This window comes from Polypterus senegalus, chromosome 8, assembly GCF_016835505.1.
Source record: "Polypterus senegalus isolate Bchr_013 chromosome 8, ASM1683550v1, whole genome shotgun sequence".
Classification (NCBI taxonomy): domain Eukaryota; kingdom Metazoa; phylum Chordata; class Cladistia; order Polypteriformes; family Polypteridae; genus Polypterus; species Polypterus senegalus.
The window spans coordinates 153,809,885-153,824,943 of NC_053161.1; the positions used below are offsets into that span (position 1 = coordinate 153,809,885).

At 37.5% G+C, this 15,059-nt stretch overlaps 1 protein-coding gene across 2 annotated transcripts in view; it reads right to left on the reverse strand.

Moving 5' to 3' along the window:
- Positions 1–1,883: 1,883 nt before the first annotated feature.
- The window catches only part of LOC120533178 (gastrula zinc finger protein XlCGF57.1-like), a 32,782-nt gene continuing 19,606 nt past the window's right edge, over positions 1,884–15,059 (reverse strand). For both annotated transcript variants that reach the window (XM_039759910.1, XM_039759909.1), the window contains exons 3-4: positions 12,175–12,786; positions 1,884–5,616 (exon numbers count right to left, since the gene is read on the reverse strand). In XM_039759910.1, coding sequence (XP_039615844.1) covers positions 4,232–5,616; positions 12,175–12,757 — 1,968 coding nt within the window. In that variant the 5' untranslated portion in view covers positions 12,758–12,786 and the 3' untranslated portion in view covers positions 1,884–4,231. The remainder of the gene's footprint in view (positions 5,617–12,174; positions 12,787–15,059) is intronic.

Consider the following 15,059-nt stretch of genomic DNA (forward strand, 5'->3'; position numbering starts at 1 on the left):
CTCTCTGTATTCCACTTTCTACATTTCAGATTTATTTTTTTGGAAATAGGCTTTTGAATCTTAGAGCAACTTGTGTTGTGATTTGGATACACTTTATAATTTCTTTACCAAATACATGTTGTGAGACAGTAATGTCTGCCCTTCAAAATGATACAATGCCATGGGTTTTCAAAAATGGATACGTTTGATTATTTGAAAACAGTGAAAGTGGAAAATTGGGGAGGGATGGCATCAGGAAAAGCATCCAGCCATAAAAAATTGGAGTAGTCCAATTACATTTAAAAATGGGAATTGCAGTGGAAGAAGAGGGGAAAAAAAACAATCCTGTATTTTTTGCACTGCTTCAAAACATTACAACTAGAACTATTACTTGTAGATATTTTATAACAACGTTGTGCGTTTCTGACACATTCACCAACACTCATAGTATTAGGGAGTTTATTCCAACACCTTTGGCAGGGGTCCTCAATCACAGACCTGGAGGGCCGCAGGTTTTTGTTCTAACCTGGATGCTTAATTAGAAAGCAATTCTTGCCAATAATTTAATTTCATAGCTTGCTAGGGCTTTAACTCTGCCATGTCAGGTCATTCTCATATCCTAGACTTTCTTCCTCTTTCTAATAATATCATCCAAATGATTTTAAGGCCAAAATGGACGAGCTATCCTCAGTCCTTCACTTTTTTCTCTTCACTTTCCTTGCAAGTATTTAATTAAACCCAAAAGTGCATGATACTTACACAGAGGAGTAAATGGAAACTAGCTAAATGGAGAAATGCCGCTCTCTTTTGTCATTTGCATGTTATTGATAATTAGGAGTGGTGGCTCTGAGGCAAGGGATCTGCACCAGCAATCGGAAAGGTTGCCGGTTTGAATCCCGTAAATGCCAACAGAGACTCTGCAATTACTGATTTGCGCTTTTAGTAGTGAGAAAAGCGCTATATAAATTCAAAGAATTATTATTATTAGGAACAATTAAAAACTGAGAATACAGCTGTTTAAGACCAAACAAGCAATAAGGGTTCAAAATCTTAACAAGCGAGACAACTAAAGTGAAACAGAAGTGTTACTTGAGCAATAAGAGATTCTTATTACGCAAAAACCTGCAGCCGCTACGGCCCTCCAGGACTGTGATTGAGGATCCCTGACCTATGGAAAGAAGTAAATATTGATAAAAACATTAATGAATTTTGCTACAACACGTGTAATTCCCTAGGTTTAAAAAGTCTGAAAGAGAAATGTCTCAATTTTATTCTGAGGGGCGAGTGCGAGATGATGAAGTTCCAGCCAGTGAAATCAAAGTAGTCAAAAACTGACATAAATGAGGATGAATTTAAAAGGCGAATGCAAACAGAATCTTTCCTTTAAAATTAAAATATCTGGCCCACCCGTGTCCATGTAGTTCTCCTCGAAAATCCCAAAGTCCCGCATTACGCTGGCTGGCGCCCCTAAGCCGGTCTCCCATTAAAGTGACTATGTGGGGTGTGCCTTGAGTCGTGAACTCTATGCAGGGTTGGTTGTATGATGTGCAGTCCACACCTCTGAAATGAATAAATGGGATTGACAAACACATATAATACCCAATACAGTGTTGCGTTAAAGTAAAAGAGAAAAGCCAAGCAATTAGCTAACTAAAAGGATTACAATATGCAGGCTTTCGAGGCAACACAGGCCCCTTCTTCAGGCAAGATGGCATATTGTAATCCTTTTAGTTAGCCAATAAAAGGGGTCACTACATTCATAATGGCTACCACAGTACAACACCCTAATACTACAGTAAAAGAGAACAGGAGGCTGACACTCTCCTCAAAGTGGTGTCTACCGGGAAAGGAGGTCCTGCCCTCTACTCCACCCAAATGTTTTATTTAAAACTGCACGGTGCACATAAGGTAATCATCTTTATTAATCAAAGTCCTTTATTAATGCACATCCTATCAACAGAGGACATATACTTGCAGCTATTTTTTTTTTTTTTTATAATTTCTACATATTTAGCTGATGTCATTACTCAAGGCGACTTACAATACCAGTACACGTTACAATAGTTTACAGAATTATTATTATTATTTTTTTTTAAACAGATAAGAGCACAGGCAGGGTCACATAGTTAGGCATAGGCTGGAATTGAACCGCCGCCCTGAAGGTTTAAAGTTCAGTTTCTTAGCCTCTGTATCAAACTGCTGGCCCCAAAGACAAGAGGAGAAAGACAACAGGAAGGTATGGGGTTTTAACCCAGGATGCTGGATTTGTGAAGCTGTGTACAGCGCAAAAAAAAAAAACATTTCCTGCCTTCCTTCCATTGTTTCAAGAAGAACAGTCAAATGAGAAATAAAAAGTAACAGTAATGTTTTTTCTTTTTAAACTTACAATAAAAAAAAACAAACAAAAAAAAAAACAATCTTATATTTCATGGGCCCTGCTACAGCCTGTTGACAAGCTTATAGTATTTTTATACCTGCTTGTAAAAAATCCTGTTGAATAACCAAACGTTCCTCTTTGGACCACCAAAAAAAAAAAAAGCATGCAAAAAAAAAAAAAGTATACAGATAACTATGTTGTTTTTATTCTCTTAAATTAGTTGGAAAAGCTTGCTATCTAATTGCATAATCTTCTGCAAAGCAACAGTTCAGAGCTAATAAACACTTACGGACGTTGACAAAATTTCATTGAAGTTCTTGACTAGGATTATAGCAATCACGGCAGTTCTCCACTTTGAGGGTTATGTCCACTTGGGTCTGCTAGGCGGAGAGGAACATCACTCTTAAAGTCACAGTCTTCTTGTAAAACTGGCTGTAAGTGTTGTACGAGAATTGCCTGTAGATAATGCCTCCTCCTCAGGAGTAACAGTAATAAAGACAACGTCTTGGTAGTAAGCTAAGTACTATGGAGCTAAAAAAAAAATTAAAACAAACAAAACAAAAACACTTAACAATTTTAGTATTCTTTCACATCTGGCTTACCTCAAGCTGTATTTCTTAGCATTCTGTAATTTTTTCCTCTCTCTTTCCCTCTCCATCCATATGTCAACGCAGTTACTTTGGTGTAACAATTCAATTACAGAGATTTCTTCTGAATGCGTTTTCTTCACTCATTATAGCCAGTTCTCCCAAATATCTTTCCTTTTCTATGGAAGTTTGTATGCAGCGACTACCTGCACATTTGCATCTCCATTATCTCACTATCTGAATGTTGTACTTTAGAAAAAGAAGAGAAAGCTGGCTACTATTTTGCAACTACAATGGTGCATTTCTTTGCAGGTTAAAAGTCTTGAATAGTTTCCCACATAAAGGTAGGAAGATGGCGTCTCTCTGGTGTGAATTCAGATGTGCGCTTGAAGTACACTTGACTGGAATGCTTGCCTCATTCAATACACTCATCTGGCTTTTCTACAGTTTGAATGACATTGTGTACTTGAAGACCACTTAGGTGGGTGTGAAGCTCTTGCCATATTTCTCACAGGTGTCAGTTTCACCATGCAAAGTTTTGCGACAGAAGTACATCTCACATTTCATAATGCTTTTACTCTCAACAGCAAAGGCTTTGTGTTGTCCCGGCATTGCCCCTTGCAACATTTTTGCTTTCTGTAGCTCAGGAGTGATATTAATCTCCAGATCTTCTAGAGTTTTCTATTCATATATCCCGTGGATCCAAGAACCAATCAGTTATTTTATCCAATATCTGGAAGTTCTCAGATGGCATCTCTTTATTATTTGTCTCTGCCATCTTAGGCAGCCTCTTGGAATTAATAATTATTTAGGCTTTTTCTGAGGGACTTTCGTTCAACGTTATATTTGGGCATCCTATCATATAGCGGTTAGCGTGCCCCATGTGACTAGCACATTTTACAATATTATTGGAGAACTGTGGTTTTAATGAGTCTGTGGTAGTGATAGGTAGGTTATTTTCTTTGCAGTTGCCAATGGGGAGATATGACATCTTATTTTTGCATAAACCTTGGTGCAAAGCCATGGCCATCAGTACCTTGTATTCTGCAACCAGGTGTATGGCTCGTGTTACTTTCAAAGTTGTTTGTCGATTATTTTTCTATTGATGCTTTGAACCACCTAACACAAGGGACACTGTTTTGTATAGCCATGATTAGATGTTCACCCTTCTCTCCGTTTGCCTCTGCTAAGCCATCCATAGGTCAGTAATTGATCCACATGAGGTTGGAGTGATAGAGGAGAATATTTTTCTACTGTATTTATGTTCTTTATTCTTTACCAGTTGGTTTTACAACTGAATTTCTTGTATTTCTAGTTCACCGTTGTCTTGCCAGTTGGCTGCAGTCTTGTCAGCTGGAGGTGGTCTTGCCAGTTGGCCCAAATGAGTTCTCATGTGTCTACGAAGATCACACGAGACTCTGAATCGCCTGCCACAATCCCTACAGCAGTACGGCTTCTCTCCGGTATGAATTCTCATGTGTCGGTGAAGATCACTTGACGCTTTGAATTGCTTGCCACATTCAGTACAACCATAAGGCTTCTCTACAGCGTGGACTTTCATGTGTCTTCGAAGATCACGGAGTTCTGAGTATCGCTCATCACATTCACAACAGAAATACAACTTCTCTCTGGTGTGAATTCTCTCATGTCTCAGAAGAGAACTTTTATCAATGAAAGGTTTGCCACATTCCCCACAGACAAATGGCTTCTCACCCGAATGAGTTTTCTTGTGTCTCTGGAGAGACATTTTATCAATGTACCACTTGTCACATTGATCACAGCCATATGGCTTCTCTCCGGTGTGAATTTTCGTGTGCCTCTGAAGATCACTCGAGTCTCTGAATCGCTTACCACATTCGGTACAGCCATATGGCTTGTCTCCTGTATGGATTATCATGTGTTTTCGAAGTGCACATTGTTCTACAAACTGCTTGCCACATTCGCTACAGCAATACGGCTTCTCTTCAGCATGAATCTTCACGTGCTTCCGAAGTGCACGAAGTTCTTTGAATCGCTTGTCGCATTCACTACAGCAATATAATTTCTCTTCTGCATGAATCTTCATGTGTCTTTGCACAGAACTTTTATCAATGAATCGCTTGCCACACTCAGTACAGCCATACGGCTTCTCTCCAGTGTGAGTTCTAATGTGTCGCAGGAGATCATTTGATTCTCTGAAACGCTTGTCACACATAGTACAGCAGTGTGGCTTCTCACCAGTGTGAATTCTCATATGTTTGCGAAGATCACTGGATACTCTGAATCGCTTGACACATTCAGTGCAACAATGGGTTTTCTCTCCAGTATGGATTCTCGCGTGCATTTTAAGATGAGCTTTGTGCACAAATTGTTTACCGCATTCTTCACAACCAAACATCTGCGTGTGATTCCGCTGGTGTTCTTCTAAGTCAGAGCTATTTTTAAAAAATTTTCCACATAATGGACAGGGTAACAAATTGCCTGAATTCGCATTTTGAATGTTTTGGAGACTTTTGATGGCATCCACCCCAGACATCTTTGCCATAGGTAGAAGATATTTCTGTACCGTGGCCCATTTCAAAGGTCTTACACCCGACTTCTTCATATTTTCTTGAAGCTGATAATATTGAGCTATGTCTTGAAATGATGTCTCATTTAATGAAGACTCAAAACAGCTGTCATCCTCTTGTAAATCTGTAGACGTCAAAGACAAAGAATTAGTAAGGAAAGGCACATTTACTCACAACACTAAAGCAGCTGTTAGGATCAGGGATAAGCCCCAATTGCTTAATCATTGTCACACATTTGTACAGGACCTGAGCCTAAAACTCTCAATGAATAACTTCTAGCTTGTAAGAAAATGCAACTTTAAGCTTAAGTACCATTGTATCATTATGCAGGTTCAGTTGTTTGCTATGTAATATGTACAATACAATATATGAGGATCATGGGAGTGAGTGCTGTATTCTTTAGTTGCTGTATGCACTTAAGCTGTTGTTAGATGATTTTTGGTTATGTTTATGCATTACTGACTTTTAATCCTGTAATTCTTTGCTGGATTGCTTACACCTTTGTATGCTCATTTCTGATAAACTTGAGGAGCTTTACCTTTCTATTTATGTCTATTTTTGGGTGGGAGTTCTCTTTGTGACCTTTGTGGTCTTATGCTTTTTCCCTTTCCAGTGGGAAACTCACTCTAATTGAATAAATAAATAAGATTAAACAAACTTAGTGCAGGCAATTACTTTCTTACCAGAAAGACAGTGGCAGTCATACAGTTGATTGGAATCACACCAAAGAATCTGATACTGTCATTTTTCTGATCACAACAAAATAGAATTACAAACTGTTCTCATATGGCTCACTACCACCACATGATGCACAAACTACTTCAATATGTGAGACAATAACAAAGTATAATGGTGCTGATAATTTTATTGTGTTGAGTACTGGAATGCAGTGCTCATATGTAAACATACAGTACCCTCTTGAAGAGAATTACTGAAAGGGTTAAGAAACCAAGAGTTCTAGGAGCCGGCTTAAGAAATTGGCCAATATCACGTACCCAGGAGAACTGACACTTGTCACGTAAACATAAAATTTCATAACAAAAGGGTAACAACTGAACTTAAGACAAAGACAACGAAAGTTGAAACAGACTTATTTTGGCCTATGCATTTGGGTGTGTAAATGAATGACCCAATCAGTGAGTGCAATCCAGTGAACCAATCACAGTAAGCAACAACTCGGCACTGTTATGCAAATTCAGTTATCTATAAGAATGACTCTCTGCCTTTGCTCTGTTACCATTTGCTGACAACATCTACTCAGGGCACTGTCCCTTAGTATATCGCTGTAACAGGGTTCTCCCCTGAATGAAAGATGCAATTGACAAGCTTCCTCCTGCCTGGTTTATGAATAATTTCTGCCTTAAGAGTTTCTTAGTTAACGATAAATACTTACTTCTTTCTACTTAAGATATAATGGAATCACTCTGGTTGTTTGATGAATGCTGGTCTTACAAACCATTTTTTCAAAATAAGGTTCTTACAGTGAGACCTGTAGGTACATCTAAATTGCACACCTTGTCACATAATATTACAGAATCCTAACAAGACTGGAGTAGGGGTTAGAATGTGTATCTAGGCCAGAAGTGTCTAAAATTAAACACTAATATAAATTTTACTATTCTGTTTCCCCACCTGCAGTCTCACAAACACTGTCCTCTCGTTTTTTTTCAAACCTGACTGCAGTGACCCTGTCCATCTTTGGCTGTTTTATTGTTTATTGTGATACAAAATACAGCTTTAAGTAACAAAAACTAAAATTCTGTCGTTTCAAGTGGTAGATTCTCCTTAAGAAAAAGTGTAAAATTGAAGAAAAACATTTAGAGATTCTTGTGCTTATTACATAGCTGTAACAGTAACCAACTTCATGTGCTCGTTCAGATCCCCTGCTCACATGCAAACAGAAAATAAGCTTCAAAAATGTGTTATGCACTGCACAGCAGAATATTATTTTATATTATATATATTATTATATAATATTATATAATTATATTATATTAATTTATTATTTGCAAACATTTGACACCATTTGCAAATGCATTTTTGCAAGACTATGAATACAACTTTGAATTCTAGACAAACATTCAAAGCGTAAATCACTCTGACTGGTGTCTCAATCAAAATGGCACATACGATGCATGCTGGGTAGAATCTCCTTTCAAAAATAGATTAAGATTGCCGCTCAAATAAAAACATTTATTGACAAAGTGACTCTCAAGACACCAGACATCCTCAATTTTTAATACGCTACGTTTCCTTGTCTTTTAAAAAAAGATACTCTAAAAGATTAGTCAATCTCTATTTCCTAAAGGCATGACAATAATTTCAGTTTAAAATTAACTCAGAAAGTGTAAGACATGGTTTGCTACAATAAAACCTAAAGATCATGAGGCAGCACCTGTATCAAAAGCCATACAGTCTTCCCTGAATAAAATAATATATTAAAAATCCCCATTCCAACTTCATCCAGCTGCAAACAACTCCCTCTCTGCCACTGTGCATAAGTTTAATTAAAAAATGCTATCCATTAAAAAAAAGCTCCCCTATATTCTCATTGTGATTTCACTACATGAATACTTCATTCAATAAAAACTTGTTAACTTAATTTTCCAGTTCACTCATTCCAAAGCCAGATCCCTGGGATCGGGAGACTAGCTTGACAGTAAAATACTGTAAACACCACCACTGCATCAGACATTAGTCGATCACAGAAAGCATTCACTCACACAAATAGAGCAGGCTAATTTAGATGTGGCAGTTAACTTGGCCCATACGACAAATTCCACACACATAATTCTGGGGCTGGTTTTTAACTCCTTTCATGGTAAATTGAAGGCCATCATTTCTGATGAATAAAAAGTGAATAATGATCTTGGCTACATGTTGTGCAGAAATGCATAAACAATTATAAGAATATAAGAAAAGCTTTAACAAAAGCTGTAAACAGCCTATATATAGCTGCCAAATTATCCTGTTCAGAATGTAAGATTAAAATGTAAGGTTTCTCCAAGCACTATTATATATCAATCCTCCTGACCTGATCTCTGATGGGGTATTTTGCAGGTATAAACATTGCTTTTACTTTGAGCATTCCTGTGGAAGTTCACATATATCCTAAAATAACCTGCATGCTACCAGGTTAGTTGATTTGGGAAGTAAAATGAGGTAAGATATTTTAAAACATTCATCATTATGGTGCCACACTATGACATGTGGGCGGCACAGTGGTAGTGTTACTGCCTTGCAGTAAGGAGACCTGGGTTCGCTTCCCGGGAGTTTGCATGTTCTCCCCGTGTCTGCGTGGGTTTCCTCCGGGCGCTCCGGTTTCTTCCCACAGTCCAAAGACATGCAGGTTAGGTGGATTGGTGATTCTAAATTGACCCTAGAGTGTGTTGGTGGGTGCCCTGTGTTGGCTGGGATTGGCTCCAGCAGACCCCCGTGACCCTGTGTTCGGATTCAGCGGGTTGGAAAATGGATGGATGTTGTACGACATGTTGCACGATAACAGGGTTTGAAGAAGTAAGAATTTCCCTGAACGTGTGACAATACTACTACTACTAGGCAAGTTATTTCATGCATTTACGACTGTTAGTATGCAGAACAACACTTCCAAGGTTTATATTAAATTTACCTTAAAATAATCACCATCTGTATCCCTGTGTTACCACTGGCTTTAATATACGAGGTAACTATACAGCATCCACTCACAACTTCAAACACTTCTGTCATTAATCTCAGTTTGCTGAAACTGAAAACATTCAGCTCCTTCAATCTTTCTTCATTGCTCACACCCTATCAGTTCTGGATTTAGCCTAGTAGCTCATATTTCTAGCACAGATAATGCTGCCTGACAAGTGTGTTACACAGGTTAAAAACGGCCTCTCTGACTTCAACCACATCTAGAAGCATTTAAAATTATCATCTACTGTGTATGAAAAATAAACACTTTTGAGCATTGATCAGCCTGAAGGAAGGGTTTATTGTTAGACAAACACAAATGTCCTACGTCCTGCTACGGATCCTAAGATGTGTGTGCGCTTGTTGCATTGAGCAGGCGGCTTTTATAAGGGCACACAACACATCATCATTTATCTCTTATCAAGAGTCATTTCTCCGAAAGAACAAAATGACCTTAAAAACTAGTGGGAAGGCAACTTTTGAAACATGCTTCATAGGCAGTTTTGATAATACAAACCACAGAAAGAGACTTAATAGTCTTAATATTGCTGCTGGATTATTAGTCACAAATCAACGTAAAAGCTACGGAAATGGATAGAAATACTATATGTAAACATGGGCTAAAAGCAATTTTGAGCTAATACAAATATGGGCTCAAATAAAATGTCAAGACTGCTTCATGGTTAGAATTTGACCCTTCGTGATTTTAACAGCCCAGAACTTCAGCAATTCCTACACACACAGCATATGTACATTATGTATCCCAGCATTCTATTAGCATTCCAATTTTTGTTAGGTTTGTCCCCAGTTCATTTTACGTTTCATGTAACTGTATCTAATATTTCTTACATTTTACATTTACTCACTCTAAACTTCATCTTCCCCATATCTGCCAAACCCTGAACTCTGTCTAAATCATCTGTAATGATCCTGTGGACTTTAGGCAAATTCCTTTCAAGTTTAGTACTAAGGGCCTTCTGCATTTTTGTCCCAACCAGTTCCTTCTCTTAACTTGACTCCTACCTTAATTAACCAAGCTGTTATTTCACAGTTTCTATGTTTTTTATAACCATCCAGAAATTACAAACTGGTTATTCTATATTCTTACTGAATAAAGCAAGAATTTATATACTGTACTTGTTAGATAGCTAAGAATTCACTTTTTCTGTTGCTTTTCTGGTTATTTAATAAGCACACAAATGCTTACACTGAAGTAGCTGCTCCTTTCAGAGTCATTTGCACTGGTGTCTGCTCTGCTCATCATTAACTATCTGTTTTTGGATACAACTAAGAAATCAAACTTCAATAAAAAAGTACTTTAAAAAAAAATAAGGTAAGCATTTTAAGATACAGAAAAAAATGTGTCTTATGGCCTCCAAGTGTAAATCTAACATTATCGAGCTTTTTTAGAAGCAAAAAAAAAAAAAAAAAAGCGTCAGCAAACGAAACGACGAGATTAATGAAACAGGTTGGAACAAAAACCTGCAGCTACAGGAGGACCCCAGGACTGAACACGAGCAACGCCTGCTCTAGAATATCCAGCTATTCACCAGGTTTAGTGTCATCTACAGACATAACCAACTTTTTAATCATCTTTCGACCGAGTCTGAACATATAAAGAACGAACAATGGCCCCACCAGCTTTTTTAATGTAATTCTGAAAAATTCCCTCATCACACTACAGCCATTCACTGAAAAAACCCTTCACACTTTAGCCCAATCTTTTGTGCATTCAAACCAATTGTAAAATCATCTCCACACAGATTTGAACTTTCAAAAATGCAGATAAATGTCACATGTACAACACTAATCGTATAATTCAAGCTATCAACCCCATGTTGACTATTGTCTAACAAAGAGTTGCATTTGACATGTGTTACCGTAATAAACTACAAAACAGGTTTGCTTGATTTCTAAATTAATTCAATACAAGGATAAGGTCCTTGCCATAACCACCCTCTTAACAGATATGATGAAGCCATGTGTAATAGCCGACAGTCTCGTAAATGGACATTATCCATGTAAAACAAGCACAAAATAGCAGTTCCCACTAGAAAAACAAACAAGGCAGCCCTATTGTAACATCAGAGTCAAAAAGATAAAATATTTTCAGTGGTACACGAATGATCCCTAAATCAACAGAATTTTGATAAATAAAGATTCCAAAGCATACAACAGAAAACAATGATTGTTTAGAAATAAATGTGATTTTGCTTTTCAAGAGGACTCTGGGGTTTTGTTGCTTTTTACTGCCTTACATTATTTCAGTGCAAACTATACCACTACTAATATGCACCTAAAATCTGGACTAGCCTGCCAATAGGAATTCGCCAGGCTGATACAGTGGAGCACTTTAAAACACTGCTGAAAACACATTACTTTAACATGGCCTTTTTATAACTTCAATTTAACTTAATCCTGATACTCTGTATGTTCAATTTCCTCAAAATAACTATTCATGGTGGCTCTAAAATCGCTACTGACCCCTACTCTCTTTTCTGTTTCTTTTTCCGGTTTCTTTGTGGTGGTGGCCTGCGCCACCACCACCTACTCAAAGCTTCATGATGCTCCAACAATGATAGATGGATTAAAAGGCAGAACTCTACGTGACCATCATCATCAAGCCCTTCCGTGAGAACCCTAAATCCAAAGAGGACTGTTTCATTTATGTTAGATAGAATGCCCAGATGGGACTGGGCAGTCTAATGGTCTGGAATCACAACAGATTTTATTTTTTCTCCAGCCGTCTGGAGTTTTTGTTTTTTCTGTCCCCCCTGGCCATTGAACCTTACTCTTATTTGATGTTAATGTTGATTTATTTTGTTTTATAATTGTATCTTTCATTTTTCTATTCTTTAATATGTAAAGCACTTTGAGCTACTGTTTGTATGAAAATGTGCTATATAAATAAATGTTGTTGTTGTTGTTGTAATAAAAAAAGGAATAAATCACTGGTCAACACTTGCATCCCCAAAATATCCTATGGTCTTAATCCCATAATACTTACTTTCACCAGATTGACCTGAAGCAGAAGGCTTTTCAGATGTTTTTGCACTAGACTCCACCGAGTTAGACTGTTCATGGTCAGGATCCTCTTGCATATAGTGGCGACTGTTCCACATGGAATTTAATCCAGTTGTCTCTTCATCTCCATAAGAACATTGTGAAATAAACTCGGATTTGAAATCGTCGTCTTCTTCTTCTTCTTTAACACAGGTTATAATTTCATGCTCTGGTACATCAAAGTCCTCTGGTGTTTCCTCAGAGTCTCCTTTAACACTTACAGTGTCCCATTCATAATCCTCCTCCTCTTCCTCCTCTTCATCTTCATCATCCTCTTCCTTAATTCGGACAGTCTGCTGTGTATAGTCGCTTGATTCCCAATCACAGTCTTCTTCCTTAATGTGCACTGCAGAGTTGAAATTAAACCCCTTGTCTAACGTGAAACTTTCCTCTTCCACATCACTGCTTCTCTCTTCTGTATCCTCCACATCATCTTTATATGCCAGCTCTTGGGTCTTCCGAGTACCCTGGCCCTTCTCCTTCATACTGCTTTTCCTGGAAATACCAGCTTCTGCTGTCTCCTCCATTGGAACAATGGAGTACAATTCCTTGAGGACTGCAAAAAGAACACAACACATTTACGTTACATCTTTCAGTTTCACTGCAATAAAACAAATATTCCAACCAATTAATTAATTAAAGTCCACATTAATTACTCAAGCTTCATGACAAATTGCCAGTTATAAACCTGATGCTTTACCAGCATGTTTCCTTAACTGCCACCACCACTAAAAAGGCTCTGATTTAAGACTAAAAGGATGATAAATCTACAAGCTCCGTGTGGGGGAAATCAAACAAGAGTCAACATTAACAAATGTAGTATTTTGATAACAATCTTATAAATATAGTACGTAAATAAAGCCCTGACCTGTTACTTAAAATGAATACATGTCTTCAGAGTAGAAGCCTTTAATGTGAGAAGCTGTTTTAACATCTTTATATATAATACGCTACTGTGGCTGTTCGTTTGTCTGTCCAGGATTTTAAATCACCTGTAGCTCGCAAACCATTTCACCTATTGACCTGAAATGTGGCACACATATACTACATGACCTCTAATATCTGCTTTCGTATTGATGATTGACCTCCAATGTTATTCCTCTTTTTATTTTATTATAGAATCAACTCTTACCAGCAGGGCAGCCGTGTGGCGCATGCGTATGGGCAACATTCTCATCCCTACCACCTTCGCAGTTACTTCCCCTACCTCTAGATATCTTAAATCATTCTTGAGGCAGATTGAAGAAGTGAAAAATTAAGAAAAATGTACTTAGTAACTGCAACACAAACACTGATAATCAGTTTTAACGCAAAAAGATGCCAATGAAAGAAGAGAAGCAGTGGACCGCTAGGGTCGAGAAAAGAAGAGCTGCTCAGGAAGCAGTAAGCGGATCATCCTCTGAATGCTAAACGAATGCTAAACGAAGAAAGAGGGTGAAAACTAGGAATGCAAGTCAAGTGGGTTCACTGCACGTTACTGTGCAGTGCGCCGTTACTGGTTTTATCTATATTTCATTTACGCTGACGCCTATGTTCAATATCTACAATTAAATTTTGATTGCCAAATTTTCAAAATAATGGTATTTGTAATTAGATTGTGGCTAGACAAACCTTGAAGTGCTTGTATCAATAATTCAATTATTATTAATGAAAAAGAGATTCATTTTTGACTTCAGTAGAGATTTCAGTATAAGATCTGTTACTATATCTTCACAGACATATATTTAATGTAATTGAATTAAAAAAACAGTAGACTCCTCATTTCGCATTCTTCTAGGGACTGACTGCTACCAGCTATGATCCTATTTAAACTGTTCCAAATTCTTCTGGTTAATTTTTGATATGAATATTGTTCTTCACGTTGTGTTAAAATTCTTATTCCATTTCATGAATGCCGTCATGTTGTTACTAGTAATTGCACCACAGTTAAACCAACTAAAGCCTGATGCCCAAGTGCAGAGCGGTACATATAAACAGGTTTGATGTTTGAAAACAAAGCTATGTTCCAAGTCTATGACTTTGTGGCTTTGTCCCACAAAGACCTGGGAAGAAGTAGTCCAGCAGGGAATAGGAGTTCGCATTTCAGAATGAAGCTGCAATTTTACAGTTCCATGAGCCTCAATATGGCATTCATAAAGACGTTTTGTTCCTTGGAAATCGTGTTTTGTTATTGTCTAATACGAATGTTAAGGCCTCACCTAAAAGATAATATTCAAAGAAAGACACCATAGGATATTGTGTTAAGCTGCACATAATTGTTGCCACTTTGCAACAACATCAATAATAAAGTTTTCATCTGTGACATCTGTGTGTTGATACTGTGTTATCACTTACGATTCACATGAGTGCTCATGCACACTTGGAGCTACATTTCTTTTTTGTATGAAAAAGTGCTATATAAATAAATGATGTTAAATAAAATAAATGATATTCATGTGTGTACTATCAATCACACCAAACACTCTAGGAAAACCAGTGATTTGCATGCTTGCTTATTAACATTACCTTGCGTAAAGCAGTGGGGAAATAAATACATCTTCATTTTACCTCATGTGTTATAAGGACACTGAAAGTTGGTGTAAAATTTAAGAAATGCTTGGTTGTGTTATCACTATTGCAAAGCGTCATTTTCCCTGTGGCCAAAACATGTAACTTTACCAAAACGTTTATTTTGGCGTACAGCTTCTTCGCATAGATGGAGTGATCATGTGACGTACAAGATTTATGAGGCATATTATTTCATCTCTGTCAAATTCATTGTCGTCTAGCACTTACAAAACATTTTGCCTCTCCTGGAATGTGTGTGCCAATCTCTGCCATAACGGCATC